Source organism: Salvelinus sp. IW2-2015, linkage group LG23, assembly GCF_002910315.2.
Source record: "Salvelinus sp. IW2-2015 linkage group LG23, ASM291031v2, whole genome shotgun sequence".
In the NCBI taxonomy this organism is placed as follows: Eukaryota; Metazoa; Chordata; class Actinopteri; order Salmoniformes; family Salmonidae; genus Salvelinus; species Salvelinus sp. IW2-2015.
Genome location: NC_036863.1, coordinates 19,337,792 through 19,355,610, shown reverse-complemented (window position 1 = coordinate 19,355,610; position 17,819 = coordinate 19,337,792). Strand labels below are relative to the sequence as shown.

General features: G+C 43.0%; 1 protein-coding gene across 3 annotated transcripts in view; it reads right to left on the bottom strand.

Moving 5' to 3' along the window:
- The window catches only part of ap2b1 (adaptor related protein complex 2 subunit beta 1), an 83,066-nt gene that overhangs the window by 1,368 nt on the left and 63,879 nt on the right, over nt 1-17,819 (bottom strand). For all 3 annotated transcript variants that reach the window (XM_023968933.2, XM_023968931.2, XM_023968934.2), the window contains 3 exons: nt 12,740-12,824; nt 12,462-12,548; nt 5,073-5,227 (listed from right to left, as the gene is read on the bottom strand). In XM_023968933.2, coding sequence (XP_023824701.1) covers nt 5,073-5,227; nt 12,462-12,548; nt 12,740-12,824 — 327 coding nt within the window. The remainder of the gene's footprint in view (nt 1-5,072; nt 5,228-12,461; nt 12,549-12,739; nt 12,825-17,819) is intronic.

Here is a 17,819-nt window from a genome sequence, read left to right as displayed (position 1 = left end):
TGTTTATAGCGCCAACAGTGTAGTAGTAACTAACAATACACACAAATCCCCCAAAATAAAAAGAAAGGAATTAAGAAATATCAGAACAAGCAATGTCAGAGTCCGGAATATAAATATCTATGTATATGATGGTGTGTATAGACTGGAACACAAAGCCCTACACTTGTCCTCAGAGACACAGAAAGGTTGATATGAACTGTTAATGAATTAACCCCAGTGTATTATCTATGTATGGGGGGAATAAACGTAGCCATGGCCATCACAATAGCTCACTTTCTATTATCAGTCTTCCACTGCCCTGATGTCAACAAAGCAGTGTTTGTTCTCAACTGCTTTGACGGGCTAACAGTCTTTTGACCCATAGCAGAGCCGGCTTTCAAACCAGTTGGTCACAAGCAAGATTTATTTGCTTGCAAATGAAGTTTCCCCAGGAACTGTCTCTTTCTAGAGTCTAACTAATCTACCCTATCCCACTGTTATCCACAGGCTGCAGCAGCATGACTGCTCTGAGGGGACCCTGGGTTGAATTCCCATTATTAATCAATTAGCTGGAGACTGACAGCATGGCCAGCCAGGCCAAACAGGCTTTTCCTCGAGGAGACACACATCACAGGTAATCAAGCCAGGGAGCAGCCAGTGCCTGAATAGCTGCCTGTAAAACAATCAGGGTGAGGAGGCACTAATCTGGAGATTAATGTAGTCACCCAGCCAGGCAGTCAGAGAGAGTGTGGCAGGCAGAACACAGCAGCACTGAAGTTCCACTGTGGAGAGTACCAGTGGGTAAGCACTACCATAGAGACGGTCAGAGAGCTGGGAATCCTCCATGGTTTACTGATGCTGACATTTTTTTTTGCCTGGAGCTTCACATGAACATGAGAATTGTTGCTAATGCATAACACAAATAATCAAATTTTAGGTGTTGTGACACCTTTTGACAGGTGGTTTACTTGAAGAATAACAATAAGAAAATACTGATAGACAGTTGATCTGGCGAGGACAGAAGGCTATCGCTGTGTTCATTTACAATTAATACAGTCAGCAAATGGAATATCATCCACCAATGAGTATGGTTTTATTGGATGTATGAAAGCCAGCCCTCCTTGCCAGGAAATATGAGTGTTCTGCTACACTGTTTGTTTTCTAAAGAGCCTTCAGCTTGACCACTGAGCTCACAGATCTTCCCTGACAACAACCTCTAACTTGACACTATGAGCCATAGAGACCTGTTAAAGAGAGAAGAGATCAAGGCGCCCCATTAACATTTGGTTAATGGGGCGCGGCTCTGTTGCAACCTGCAGTGTGTGTGACGTTTGGTGTGGTGTTATTTTATGTTTTTAATTTGTACACTTAGCTTACAAACAATCTGCCAACCATGGATTTACAGTGGTGGGGTGTTGGACTGATCTTGTTGATCGTGTACATACCCGCTATGAACGGACTAAATTATGAAAACGCTGCTGGCAGTGGAATCCAATACAGCAGGGAGTTCTTACTACAATGCAACTCAAATACAAACGAGTTGGATATCCCAATGGCCCATCTAATMCCTGATTGTCTGCGAGTGGATTACAAACCCAAATGCAAATGTGGAAAACGCGGGGGAATCAGACAGACTTAAAAAATTTAAGAACAAACTTCCCTTACCCACCACCTTGCTGATTAATGCCAGGTCACTGAGGGGGAAAGCGGATGAGTTGTCAGCGAATCTGYGCTTCMAACACGAATATCGGGAGGCCTSTTTGCTGGCATTTACTGAGACTTGGCTGGATGACAGAGTCCYGGACAGAGAAGTGGAGCCGGCCGGCTTCACTCTGGTCAGAGCGGACCGTGATCTGACAGTCACAGGGAAACTTCACGGCGGGGCGTCTGCCTGCTTGTCAGGGACCAGTGGTGTAAATCGATCCTGGTAAGAGAGAGACTCCGTACCCCCGACATTGAACTGCTTTCTGTGTCACTGCGACCTTACTATCTGCCCCGTGAGTTCCCCCAATTGTTTGTTACCGTTGTGTACATTCAACCTAAAGCTAATATAACAAAGGCGTCAGAGATTATTTATAATCTGTCACAGAAACTGGAATCCATCTCCCCCGACGCACCCAAATATATTTTAGGGGATTTTAACAACTGTACCTTGCACAAAGTCTTGCGCACATACCATCAGTATGTGAAATGTCACACTAGGAAAAATAGGACTCTTTATGTGCTATGGGACAATACCAAAGGCGTTCTCTGCCACCACCAGACCTCCCCTGGGGACATCAGACCACAATGTGGTCTACCTCAGGCCAACCTACTGTCGGCTGCTGGAGAGGGAGAAACCCACAGTTCAAACTGTCCAGATCTGGAATGACAACAGTATCACTTGTCTCCAGGGGTGTTTTGACTGTACAATGTGGGAGGTATTTGAGGACAGCAGCTCTGATCTTGATGAACACACAGATGTTATTTCAGACTATGTAAACTTCTGTGTTGAGTCAGTTGTGCCTACTAAGACCTGTAAAATCTTCCCTAACAACAAGCCTTGGGTATCAAAACATCTAAAATCACTACTTGATAGGAAGAAGGCAGTTTATGCTGGGGGTGATAGACAGGCTTTAAGAGATGTACAACGTGGGATCAAAAGACAGATACTGGTGGACAAGGAGGCATACAAGCAAAGGGTGAAGAGGACCCTCTCCTCAGGAAACGCAAGGGTGGCCTGGCAAGGGATTAAATCCATGGCTAGTGCCCCCCACACAGGCAGGGAAAAACCAGTGCTGACCTTGGGAGATATGAGGGCCAGAACATGGCTAATGAACTGAATGTTTTCTTCTCAAGATTTGAATCAGACAACTTCGTGTCGGAGGTAAAACAAATGAAAGCATCATTACAAATGTTTGAGAGAGTTGTTGTCCAACAGTCTGATGTTCTAAAGTTGTTCAGGGGATTTAACACATACAAAAGCCCAGGCTCAGACAAAATAAGTGGACATGTGTTAAAGCACTGTGCTGAACAACTGGCTGGTGTTTTTACAGACATTTTCSAATCCTCACTCAACCAGCAACACGTTCCAGTATTGTGGAAAAAATCAATAATTATACCAATTCCTAAAGCATCTAATCCCTCTGTGCTGAATGACTACCGCCCTGTCGCCTTGACATCCTTAGTAATGAAATGCCTTGAGAAAATTGTGAAAAGTCATATTCTCAGTGTCACCCAGAAGCTCCTCGACCCATTTCAGTTTGCCTAGCAGCCTAGCAGAGGAGTTGATGATGCCATTCTTACACTATACCAACACAGGCAATACCAACACAGGCTCTCCTCAGGGATGTGTTTTGTCCCCACTTCTGTACATCTTGTACACTAATAGTTGTACTAGTTCCCATACTGACAGACACCTCGTTAAGTTCGCTGATGACACTGCCTTGATCAGCCTGTTGCATGATGACGAGGAACATCATGGCCCGGTCCTAGATGACTTTGTAGAGTGGTGTGAGGAATCACACTTGGTCCTCAATACCAACAAGACCAAAGAGATGTGCATAGACTTCAGGAAGCGTACAACACCTACCTCTGCTCAGAGGTCAGAATATAGAAATTGCAGAGAATGTAAATGTACAGATGTACAGATCTGATCTACAAAAAGAGAAAACAGAGACTGTACTTTCTCAAAAAGTTGGGATCTTTTAATGTAGACTGTACTATATTGACTCTGTTTTACAAATCTTTTATTGAGAGTATTTAAACTTTTTGTATTGTTTGTTGGTTTGGCATTGCCACTGTCAGCCAGAGAAATATGCTGAGAAGGATTATCACCACAGCAAGCAAGGTACTTGGAGTCAAACAGACAAGCCTGGATGAGATCTTTAAGGTCAGGGCCCTCCGCAAGGCCCACAAAATAATTTTAGACCCAAGCCACCCCCTGTACCTGGACTTTGAGCTACTCCCCTCTGGGCGCAGGTATAGGGCACCCCTCGGCAGGAAAAACAGAACTAGACAATAATTTGTGCCAGGTGTGATATCCCTCCTAAATAGCTCAGGCGAATGTTCCCATCGACTCCGTAAGGCCAGCAGGCTAGTCTTTAAAAAWATATATATATATATGTTTTATTTCTTGGTACGTAACTTATGAAAGTTGTAGTGTCAATTTTGTTTTGTATTTAATCGCCACTTTGAATGTGTACTTTGAATGACACTGCAACAAAAGTTCCCCATGGGGACAATAAAGTCAGTAAGTAAGTAAGTTGTCAGAGACTCCGCTGAGTTGACATAACCAAAGAAAAAGTACAGGACTATAACTTAGGGAAAAGAAATCACTTGAAAGAAATAATAGGAAACTGGAGTCAAGACATTTCTCAAGAAAGTTAAAAAAATCGCAATATAAAATATGTTTTGGATAGACCTCACCTGAATACATTCATCAGGATGTATGCATGTTTGGCCTTGAATGGCTAAGAAATGAATCAATTAAGGACCTGTCTATGAGTATGGACTCACTAGACAAACTGACTTGATGCACCTGACCAAGCCTGCCTTTAGGAGCTATTAGCAGTGCTACATGGGGCTTTTGACCTTGTTCATGGCCTGCCATTACTCTGTCAGATGACAGGTCATTCCCAATGAGCCCTCGATGATGAACAGGCTCCTTCAAACACATGATGAGGGAACAGGATATGGCTGGGTGTGTGTTAAACAAAGAAGATCGATAACTTTCATTACTTCCATAAACCATCTCTAGGTACCACTGTACTACCTCCTGGATGTAACATGCACTTTATTATAAGAGAGTGTAGAGAAGCTGCTGTCTAGGGCCTTTGGGGTGTGTTCAGCTGGAGGGAAAAAACACAAAAATGTGTTTATTTCCCTCATACTCTAGTGAGGGAAGGGTGGAAATATTAATACAGTCAACAAATGGAATATCATCCACCAATGAGTATGGTTTTATTGGATGTATGAAAGCCAGCCCTCCTTGCCAGGAAATATGAGTGTTCTGCTACGCCTTCTGCTTGGCACTTCAGACCTTTACCGACAAAAACGTTATACATATGTGTGAGTTCTGAATTAGGAGGGTTGAGGTTCGGTGGGTGTCTTACTGTGTAGTTGGGGTTGCCGGGTTGGATGCGCAGCTCAGCCAGGATCCAGATGCCGTTGGTGAGCTTGAAGGACTGGTAGAGCATATCCTGGCCCTCCACGTTCCTCTTGGCGATGGTGTAGATGTTGTCGTTCTGCAGCTTCCCCGACACCGTGTCTGCAAGGCCACATTACATACGAGTCAGGAATATAGTTGAAGTAGGGATCGAAATGTAAAAACATTTTGGGGGGGAATCCTGGTTAAAGGATTTCTGGAATCATGAGGGAATAAGCTGAGGGGGAATCTTTAAATTGAAAATGTAAAAAAAATATATATAATGGAATTTTGCAACTAGGTGGAAATCAGCGCTACATAGAATAAAGGCCTTGGGCTGAGCTTTGCCTAAGGTTGACTACTGTTAAGTGCACATTGGATAAGTGCATTCTCTGGTGTATTGCGGTTCAGCAGTTCAAATTCATTCTTTGTACTTACCGTACTCATTTAGACATACAGAACTGAGAGAGGAGTTATCTATTGACTGAGGTATTGTACAATAGCAGCTTCATTTTCGGGACGCTTCATTCTCTAGTCTACTGATTAGGAAGAGTTTCCATTATTGGTTTGCAGCTTCATCTAAAAACTAGGACTGAGGGACTCGATACAACAAGATGGAGATGAAAATTTAATGTAAGACAAAATTCTGAATAATAATAATAGCTTTATCATATCCTGTTAGCTGCTCTTGACTCATATTAGACTACACACGTTGCCTGATATATCATTACATTTCCATGACCTACATCAGCTGCCTATTCCCCTGTCCCAGTCAATCTTTACCCTTAAGGCAACTCTAATGGTTTCTCTGTGAGCCTGGCTAACTACTGGCAGCAGGGAGCAGCTCAGCTAATACATCTACATTAGCTTCACAAAACAACTGCAGGAGCTAAGTCCCTCCTTTGTGCTCCTACGTGAGGAAAAAGAAAGTGTCACGATCTAAGTAGAACTTTAAGGAAGGAACAGAGCTAGGATAACTTCTAACAGTGCGTATGCTGCACTCTTATTGTGGACTGTCAGGACAGGGAGTAGCTACTACAACTGCCAGATCTCACATCTAGATGTGGGGATGGCACTACACACTAGGTCTAAGGGGCTTAAAATCATAGGTCAAAGGACTAACTACCACTACCATAACCGCTGACCCTGAGGCCCATGTCCCATTGTAGGTCCTGTCCTGAGCACTGGTCAGTGCCACCACTCTCACCCCCTAGTCACTCTGTTGTCTGGGGGCAACAGGGCATGGTGTGGGTTATCATTAAAGAGCTTGTGTGAAGTCTCCTTCAGGGAAAGAGGGAGTGGAGAGGTGAGGCGAAGAGCCTTGAAAGGAGTCCTGAGAGGCAGGCGGTGGATGGAGAGAAGGAGAAAAAGGGTTAAAAAAAAGAAAGAGGCAGGACTAGTGACAGTGGAAAAGAGAAGTTGATCTCTCCTACAGCGCAGTGGAACAGCTTCCTGTACGAAGTGTCTTTATTAGGTTATAGTCTGCAGGGAGACTTCTAGTGGGCAAGGCTTCCACGCTCTAACCATTTACCTTGGAGCAACACTTGTCAGTCATAGATGGCAGGTGACTGTTTTTTGTTACCCCACTTTGTTTGAATGTGAGTGGGAACTTAAGTGGTCAGTGGCTTGTCATTTTCAAGGCAAAAAATGAATTGTCGAATAGTCTTTTTAAGGGCAGAAAGGCTGTCTGTTGTATTCTAATAACAGCCGTTGAAACCATCCAACCACTATCACATTGACATGCTATGTCTTCAAATGAAGAAGAGAGACAAACACTGATTACTGGGCAAATGTGATATACACTAAAATCAAAAGCATGATTCAAGACCATTTAAAGTGATGAGAGATTACCCTCATTAGCTAGCTAGTACATTGCCAACTTGGTAACAAATGTTTCGTATTTGCTATACCAGTCATACCATTAGTATACAATAATACTACACCACCAGCTTCAATGTCATACAACTCTCCTTCTGTGGCCTCCAACTGCTCTTAAATGCAAGTAAAACTAAATGCATGCTCTTCAACCAATCGCTGCCCGCACCTGCCCGCCCATCCAGCATCACTACTCTGGACGGTTCTGACTTAGAATACGTGGACAAATACAAATACCTAGGTGTCTGGTTAGACTGTAAACTCTCCTTCCAGACTCAAATTAAACATCTCCAATCCAAAATTTAATTTAGAATCGGCTTCCTATTTCGCAACAAAGCATCCTTCACTCATGCTGCCAAACATACCCTCGTAAAACTGACCATCCTACTGATCCTCGACTTCGGTGATGTCATTTACAAAATAGCCTCCAACACTCTACTCAACAAATTGGATGCAGTCTGTCACAGTGCCATCCGGTTTGTCACCAAAGCCCCATATACTACCCACCACTGCGACCTGTACGCTCTCGTTGGCTGGCCCTTGCTTCATAGTCGTCGCCAAACCCACTGGCTCCAGGTCATCTACAAGTCTTTGCTAGGTAAAGCCCCGCCTTATCTCAGCTCACTGGTCACCATAGCAGCACCCACCCATAGCACACGCTCCAGCAGGTATATTTCACTGGTCACTCCCAAAGCCAATTCTTCCTTTGACCGCCTTTCCTTCCAGTTCTCTGCTGCCAATGACTGGAACGAACTGCAAAAATCACACATCTCCCTCACTAGCTTTTAGCACCAGCTGTCAGAGCAGCTCACAGATCACTGCACCTGTACATAGCCCATCTGTAAATAGCCCATCCAACTACCTCATCCCCATATCCCCATCTTCCATTCCAGTGTTTAATTGCTATATTGTAATTACTTCACCACCATGGCCTATTTATTGCCTTACCTCCCTTATCTTATCTCATTTGCACATACTGTATATAGACTTTAAATACTGTATTATTGACTGTATGTTTTTTTATTCCATCTGTAACTCTGTGTTGTTGTATGTGTCGAACTGCTTTGCTTTATCTTGGCCAGGTCGCAGTTGTAAATGAGAACTTGTTCTCAACTAGCCTACCTGGTTAAATATATATATATATATATTTTTTAATTTGTGACTCGTGGCTGTGGAAAAAGCCTTGTTTTAAATTAGGCTAATGGAGTATTGCATGTCAAGCAGAGTACAGATTATTGTATGGGACAATATACACACTTTTGTTTGTACTTTGTACTTTTTAAGAAAGATCAATTCAAAAATCTATTTTATTGAGGAAATGTAATCATTGTTTCTCTTAATTTTGATAAAAGAGAAGAATGTAATGAATTGAAGATTATTTGATGTAAAAATCTAAATGTACACTTTAAGGTTGTCTCATTAGATTTGGGATGGTGGGGAAAAAAATGGGGTCCCTGCTGAAAAAGTTNGATTATTTGATGTAAAAATCTAAATGTACACTTTAAGGTTGTCTCATTAGATTTGGGATGGTGGGGAAAAAAATGGGGTCCCTGCTGAAAAAGTTTGAATACCACTGCTCTACCATTATCTTAATATGAAGATGAGAAAAACTCACCGTTTCAGTCTGAATTTACAATAGAACAATTTACTAGGTTTGGAAATGGAAGTACAAATAACTAATCAAACCAACAACCCATTTCCCAGAAAACGCATTTCTCTAAAGAAGCTTATAGAACACAGCTCCCTCTCACACTGTATTTAGCTCACAGAGTGCCAGTGACAATGAACATGAAAAGAGCCTCCAATCATTCCATTAATTTCCACACTCCAAAGCTGCTTATCACAGCCAAGGTGAGGGAATGCATGAGCAGAGCTGTCCTTGTAACCTGGGGCTGGAGAGGGTCAATACTTTGTGACCCCAGAGTGGTGTAGGAGGATCAGGCATTATTGGAATGGAAATGCTGAAATATGGAGAGAATGAGAGTGTGTGCATTTGTGTGTTTGAGAGAGTGTGTGTATGAATCTGTATGTGTGTGCACATGTGTTCCTGTAGGTGTGCGTGGAACGATATCGACAAATAAATTGTAGGCAGGTGTGTAACCCTGGAACCTAAGGCGGTGATGTTGTGATTACTGCAACACAGCAAGAGGGTTAGAGGAAAAGGCCAATTCCACCAATGAATGCTACCACTTAAAACCCCAAGTCATGTTATCTGATTCTCCATTAAACCAGTAGCATCTCTTTTAAACCAATGCCCTCAGCTCTGTGTTTAATCAACTGGCTTCAGTGTAGTGAACACAAATTAGGAAATGATTTGATTTTGTGGTTTGATGGTTTCTAAGGTCACCTGTCCATTTTGGTAAATCAGACATTGCATGTGGACTAAACAATAACTAAAGCTACTCCCCTCCAGATACTACCTTCCCAAAACAATAACTGCCCTCTCTGTCCTGTAGTTGGCTCAACATGTTAGATCAGTGAAAGGAGAGGATAGTAGTAATTGTGATTCAGACTTGAGCTCTGTGAAGACAACAGGCCAAAACACCACTAAGTCACCGAACACAAGCACACAGAGATTTCATATCTGTTAAAAAATGACTAAGCATGTAATGGGGAAAGGGTTTTTCTACGGGGCTCATATGTTGATAGATAATGCAGACGACCATCTGTCATTTGTCCATCATTTGTTAAGTGCATCAAAAGTTGAAATAAATTGAACTTTTGACAGATAGAGTTGAAGTTGGAAGTTTACATACACTTAGGTTGGAGTCATTAAAACTCGTTTTTCAACCACTCCACAAATTTCTTGTAATTCACTGTATCACAATTCCAGTGGGTCAGAAGTTTACATACACTAAGTTGACTGTGCCTTTAAACAGCTTGGGAAATTCCAGAAAATTATGTAATGGCTTTAGAAGCTTCTGATAGTCTAATTAACATCATTTGAGTCAATTGAAGGTGTACCTGTGGATGTATTTCAAGGCCTACCTTCAAACTCAGTGCCTCTTTGCTTGACATCATGGGAAAATCAAAAGAAAACAGCCAAGACCTCAGAAAAAAAATTGTAGAGACCTCCACAAGGCTGGTTCATCCTTGGGAGCAATTTCCAAACGCCTGAAGGTACCACGTTCATCTGTACAAACAATAGTACGCAAGTATGAACACCATGGGACCACGCAGCCGGCATACCGAACGTACTTTGGTGCGAAAAGTGCAAATCAATCCAAGAACAACAGCAAAGGACCTTGTAAAGATGCTGGAGGAAACAGGTACAAAAGTATCTATATCCACAGTAAAACGAGTCCTATATCGTCATAACCTGAAAGGCCGCTCAGCAAGGAAGAAGCCACTGCTCCAAAACCGCCATAAAAAAGCCAGACTACGGTTTGTAACTGCATATGGGGACAAAGATCGTATTTTTTGGAGAAATGTTCTCTGGTCTGATGAAACAAAAATAGAACTGTTTGGCCAAAATGATCATCGTTATGTTTGGAGGAAAAAGGGGGAGGCTTGCAAGCCGAAGAACCACGGGGGTGGCAGCATCATGTTGTGGGGGTGCTTTGCTGCAGGAGGGACTGGTGCACTTCACAAAATAGATGGCATCATGAGGCAGGAAAATTATGTGGATATATTGAAGCAACATCTCAAGACAAGTCAGGAAGTTAAAGCTTGGTCGCAAATGGGTCTTCTAAATGGACAATGACCCCAAGCATACTTCCAAAGTTGTGGCAAAATGGCTTAAGGACAACAAAGTCAAGGTATTGGAGTGGCCATCACAAAGCCCTGACCTCAATCCCATAGAAAATTTGTGGGCAGAACTGAAAAAGCGTGTGCGAGCAAGGAGGCCTACAAACCTGACTCAGTTACACCAGCTCTGTCAGGAGGAATGGGCCAACATTCACCCAACTTATTGTGGGTGGCTTATGGAAGGCTACCCAAAATGTTTGAGTCAAGTTAAACATTTTAAAGGCAATGCTACCAAATACTAATTGAGTGTATGTAAACTTCTGACCCACTGGGAAAAACTGAGTTTAAATGTATTTGGCTATGGTGTATGTAAACTTCTGACTTCAACTGTAGACGGATGCATAGAGAGCTCTTCATGCATTTAATCCGTCTTTGCATGCTCTCCCCTCATCAAATGAGGTCTCCTTCCACTGAATCACCAGCACTCAATCGATAGGAAACAACACCAACATGAGGTGACAACATCCTTCACTTGTACTCACAGCAGTTCAAAACCCCACACTAAGCTCCAGTTTCAATATCCCCTAACAAAGCTCCTCTGACATAAAAAAGACAGAAGAGGAATACAGGCAGCTAGATTGTCAATGAGACTCACAACCTCAAAGGCCTTTTTTAAATTTGTGTAGATGACTACGGTGTGTGTCACCCATAAATAGTAGCGGCGTTGTGGATCAACCCTTATGTCCTCACAAAGTGCTTTAAGACTGAATCACGCTCGAGACAAGAATAGCCACCAAGGTTCAAATTCAACAGCACAGCGTGAACAGCTCTGATGATAGACATTGAGCACACAGTACACTTTTATTCCAGACCTGTATCACTGTTTTCATACCATGGAGTAGTGGACGAAGGAAAACCCAGAGATTAAAATAGTGACAGCCCTTAGAGTACATATCATTGTTAGAGATATGTTATTTTTTTAGAAACACGAGCAATGGACATTAGAATGGTGAAAATCTGTCCTTTGGTCTGATGAGTCCAAATTTGAGATTTTTGGTTCCAACCACGTGCCTTTGTGAGACGCAGAGTAGGTGAACGTATGATCTCAGCATGTGTGGTTCCCACCGTGAAGCATGGAGGAGGAGGTGTGATGGTGTGGGGGTGCTTTGCTGGTGATATTTTGGTGATTTATTTAGAATTCAAGGCACACTTAACCAGAATGGCTACCACAGCATTCTGCAGCGATACGCCGTCCCATCTGGTTTGGGCTTAGTGGGACTATCATTTGTTTTTCAACAGGACAATGACCCAAAACACACCTCAAAGGCTGTGTAAGGGGTATTTTACCAAGAAGGAGAGTGATGGAGTGTTGCATCAGATGACCTCCACAATCACCCGACCTCAACCCAATTGAGATGGTTTGGGATGAGKYGGACAGCAGAGTGAAGGAAAAGCAGCCAACAAGTGGTCAGCATATGTGGGAACTCCTTCAAGACTGTTGGAAAAGCATTCCAGGTGAAGCTGGTTGAGAGAATGCCAAGAATGTGCAAAGCTGTCATCAAGGCAAAGGGTTGCTACTTTGAAGAATCTAAAATATTAAATATATTTTGATTTGTTTAACACTTTTTTGGTTACTACACGATTCCATGTGTTATTTCATAGTTTTGATGTCTTCACTCTTATTCTACAATGTAGAAAATAGTAAAAAATWAAGAAAAACCCTTGAATGAGTAGGTGCGTCCAAACTTTTGACTGGTACTCTATAGCTTTCGTCCATAGATGTAAGGAGACCTACCTGCATTTAAGTGGCACTCCTTAATCTGGTACTGCAGCTCGTTCTCATTGGGGATGTCTTTCCAGGTGGCCAAGAACACCTGTCGCTCTGATGCAGATGAGGGGAACAAAAGAAGAGTGACACCAGAACTGAGCAGGGAGCTACTTCCTCTGAAAAGTATATTTTATACCAAGGGTCCTCGAGTTGGTCTAAAATAAACTCTTTGGTGATAATGAGTCTACTGTTATGGTAATGACCTGGATATTGAGTGTTTGTGACTTGCTTCCAGACACACGTACCCATTTTGCCATCCTCCACGAAGAAGATGTTGAGTGGGATAAGCCCGCTGAAGTAGAAAACGTCAATGTTGTTCTTCACAGCCACCTGTGGACGAAAGACAACGTCAACCCAACGTTAATATGACATCAGTCAGTGGCGTAGTGCCATGTGCAATAGAGATGGCTGATTTGGACATAATGGAATGGAAGTCCTCAAACATATGAGACACAGCTGAGACAGACAACTGTAAATATAGAATTGCTCTAAATAAGAAAAAGTGCGGTTGAAATTTCATGCAGTGTGTCATGTCTAGACAGAAGTAAGACTGGAGACGTTTCTATTTGTGAGTGTGGGTGGCGAAGGCTTGAAGCTGATCAAGTGTCTGGGCTGTTGGACTCTTCGACTAACGGAGTACAGCCCTCATGGGCACTCTGAGCTCTCTCTGAACTTGATTATCATGGCTGGCCTCATGGAGAGTGACCCTTCGGCATCGGCTGGTAGTCCTGTCCCTACTCTGTTCATGAAGACATTAGCAGGAGACCAGACCCCAGCCGGCATCACCGTAAATGACAGGAACACTGTGTCCAAGTTGCGCACTGCCAGGCACCGAGGACACACACACACAAAATGGCTGTCTCAGCTGGAGAGCCCTGTCCACTAGGGTTCTTTGGACTGAATATTTTCCGTCTCCATCTCTCTCTGAGCCACTAAATAGTGAGAATGAGCTGACTGGAACTAATAAAGTCTGCTCATGGATGGGCTGCATTCCAGGATAGCTGAGTAGCTGTCATATTTGCCATTCTATAGGCTTACATGCTCTTAGGCATATTACCAAATAATTTACAGAGCTTTAAAAGCGCTACGTATTCAATTTTTGAGACCGGATTAACAGAAAGCTATTCCAGTGACGTGCCTTAGTTCTGTAGGAACTTTAGTGGTCTAATAGGTGTTGATAATTAGTGACTTAATTAATTTGCCTAATATTTTAAATGAATAACGTTGTTGAGGGCACCAGTAATTGTTTTTATTCAAAGAGAACAATTCACTTTAAACTGATCACATATCAACAATCTTAAAAGGATATGTAAGGTATTTAATTGTATTAGTCAGCATTTGTCAAAGCAAGAGAAAACTATACTTTTTTATGAAGATAGGATGTATTATTACGTTAAAAAACACAATGAAAAGAAACAAAGATTATGATTGATCAATTAAGATGATAATTTTGCAATACCGAATAGTCAAGGAGGTAATACAGAGAATGCTGTAATATATTTACTTAATCAATGGTCGGGGTCTCTCTCTTCGGTACAGTCTATTGGTGCAGTCAGCTTTGTATCGCAGCACACGGTATGAAAGTGATCAAGCAAAGTGTAACAGGTCTGTCCATTTTTCAGAGGACATTTCCTAAAGTTCTGTTTCAGTCTAAGACTGTCAAGTCTTTGCCATGCCTACATTCTTCTCTCCCTCCTGCAAGACACGGTCCCGCCCGAACAGATCCTCCTCTGTTTTTAGTCTGTCTTCTTTTTTGACCGGTCTTTTCCCATTCTCCTGTCTGTCTTTTGGCTGAGTTTTAAACTGCCTTTCCAACTGCCAAGGAGCAGTTTTTATTAGGGTGGGTGTTACAATGGCCTCAGAGATCATGGGGAGTGACTAGAAAATGAGACATTTTTTCTAAAAGGCTATCACACCCTTATTATACATATGCAATTGTTGCCAAAGTGTGTGTCTTATATTCTAGAACACAATGATACCATAAATGTAATATGTAAGTAGCCTTGCACGAGCCGTTAGCGTGAGGCAGCTTGATGTACAAGTACACCCCCTGGACAGGACGCTAGTTTATTGCAGGGCCTTACCCCCAATCGCTCTCCTTAATGCTCTCCTTAATGCTGAGTGCCAAGCAGGGACTCATCACGTTCCATTTTATCAGTCTTTGGTATGACTCGGCCAGGGATGGAACTCACAACCTTACAATCTCAGGGCAGAGACTAACCACACGGCCACTGAATTGGTGTCATATGTACTAACATGTATTGTGACAATATTACAATTACAGAATGGCAATACAAAAGTACACAAATGTATTACCAATATATTAATGTAATAAACTCAGCAACAACAAAAAAACGTCCCCTTTTCAGGAACCTGTCTTTCAGAAAATCCAAATAACTTCACAGATCTTCATTGTAAAGGGTTTAAACACTGTTTCCCATGCTTGTTCAATGAACCATAAACAAATAATCAACATGCACCTGTGGAATGGTCGTTAAGACACTAACAGCTTACAGACGGTAGGCAATTAAGGTCACAGTTATGAAAATTAGGACACTAAATAGGCCTTTCTACTGACTCTGAAAAACACCAAAAGAAAGACGCCAAGGGTCCCTGCTCATGTGCGTGAACGTGCCTTAGGCATGCTGCAAGGAGGCATGAGAACTGCAGATGTGGCCAGGGCAATAAATTGCAATGTCTGTACTGTGAGACACCTAAGACACTGCTACAGGGAGACAGGACAGACAGCTGATCGTCCTCGCAGTGGCAGACCATGTGTAACAACACCCGCACAGGATCAGTACATCCGAACATCACACCTGCGGGACAGGTACAGGATGGCAACAACAACTGCCTGAGTTACACCAGGAACGCACAATCCCTCCATCAGTGCTCAGACTGTCCGCAATAGGCTGAGAGAGGCTGGACTGAGGGCTTGTAGGCCTGTTGTAAGGCAGGTCCTCACCAGACATCACTGGCAACAACATCGCCTATGGGCACAAACCCACCGTCGCTGGACCAGACAGGACTGGTAAAAAGTGCTCTTCACTGACGAGTCGCGGTTTTGTCTCACCAGGGGTGATGGTAGGATTTGCGTTTATCGTTGAAGGAATGAGAGTTACACCGAGCCCTGCATTCTGGAGCGGGATCGATTTGGAGGTGGAGGGTCCGTCATGGTCTGGGGCGGTGTGTCACAGCATCATCGGACTGAGCTTGTTGTCATTGCAGACAATCTCAATGCTGTGCGTTACAGGGAAGACATCCTCCTCCCTCATGTGGTACCCTTCCTGCAGGCTCATCCTGACATGACCCTCCAGCATGACAATGCCACCAGCCATACTGCTCGTTCTGTGCGTGATTTCCTGCAAGACAGGAATGTCAGTGTTCTGCCATGGCCAGCAAAGAGCCCGGATCTCAATCCCATTGAGCACGTCTGGGACCTGTTGGATTAGAGGTGAGGGTTAGGGCCATTCCGTCCAGGAATGTCCGGGAACTTGCAGATGCCTTGGTGGAAGAGTGGGGTAACATCTCACAGCAAGAACTGGCAAATCTGGTGCAGTCCGTGAGGAGGAGATGCACTGCAATACTTAATGCAGCTGGTGGCCACACCAGATACTGACTTACTTTTGATTTTGACCCCCCCCCCCCTTTGTTCAGGGACACATTATTCAATTTCTGTTAGTCACATGTCTGTGGAAATTGTTCCGTTTATGTCTCAGTTGTTGAATCTTGTTATGTTCATACAAATATTTAAACATGTTAAGTTTGCGGAAAATAAACGCAATTGACAGTGAGAGGACGTTTCTTTTTTTGCTGAGTTTATGTCATAGCTTAAAACATATTTAAGAATAGGGATAAAGTCAATACTTTATTGTTTGTCTGTGTGTTACGAAAGTTCTTGTGAGAGGGAGTTGGGTGTTTCCCCACCCAACATCATGGGATATTGAACCAAGGAAACCATTGTTAGACACACAACATGACCTTGGTCGTGTCTTCTGAGGGGTCAGAGTTCAAACTTTTCCTTCAAGTGTGACTGCTTCCTTTTGTTTATAGTGAACACTCGGTCAGCTATCTCGTAAGAGCAGAAACATCAGTCCCTCCCCTGATTCCTGAAAGGTTTACTCATGATATATGAAGGTTGGTTGACCTGTTGGGCAAAGACGGTCTGTGGGGGTGAACTTGGTGAGAGAGAGAGAGATCAGCCTGTCTTATGACATTCACACCGTGGGATTATGTTCCTGTGACCCCTAGAGAGTTATAATACTTCCATACAATTGTGAGCTTAAATAACAACCTTGCAAGATACATTAATGTGAAGTATATAATATGTCTCTCCAGTATATGTTTGTGAGTACAGTTTATTAACAGTTTGTGCGGGGGCACTGAAGGCTGGAGTCCATTTTCCAGCTAGTTGCAGTCCTGTGGTGGGGGAGCGCATTAGATCCAACACATTGGCCTCGAACCACTTTACTGCCCTCGCCTCGGTGGCCATGTGTGGGCTGAAGGCTGAATCCTCCAGTTCATCTCTATGTTAACTATACTGAACAAAAATATAAACGCAACATGCAACAATTTCAAAGATTTTACTGAGTTACAGTTCATGAGGAAATCAGTTAATTGAAAAAAATTCTATGGATTTCAAATGACTGAGATTACAGATATGCATATTTTGGTCAGGGATACCTTAAAAGCAATGGGCCTCACAATGGGACTCAGCATCTTATCACAGTATTTCTGTGCATTCAAATTGCCATTGATAAAATGCAATTGTGTTCGTTGTCCGTAGCTTATGCCTGCCCATACCATAACCCCCACGATGGGGCACTCAGCAAACCGCTCGCCCACACGCCGCCATACACGTGGTCTGCGGTTGTGAGCCCGGTTGGAAGTACTGCCAAATTCTCAAAAATGACGTTTGAGGCGGCTTATGGTAGAGAAATGAACATTCAATTCTCTGGCAACAGCTTTGGTGGCCAATTGCATACTTGCTCAAAACTTGAGACATCCGTGGCATTGTGTTGTGTGACAAAACTGCACATTTTAGAGTGGCCTTTTAGTGTCCCCAGCACAAGGGGCACCTGTGTAATGATCAGGGCCGTTTAATCAGCTTCTTGATATGCGACACCTGTCAGGTGGATGGATTATCTTGGCAAAGGAGAAATGCTCACTAACAGGGGATGTGAACAAATTTGTGGGTATGGAACATTTATGGGATCTTTTATTTCAGCTCATGAAACATGGGACCAACACTTCACATGTTGCGTTTATATTTTTGTTCCGTGTATATTTAAAGAAGAAACTCAGGGCACACTGGTATTGTTTGTG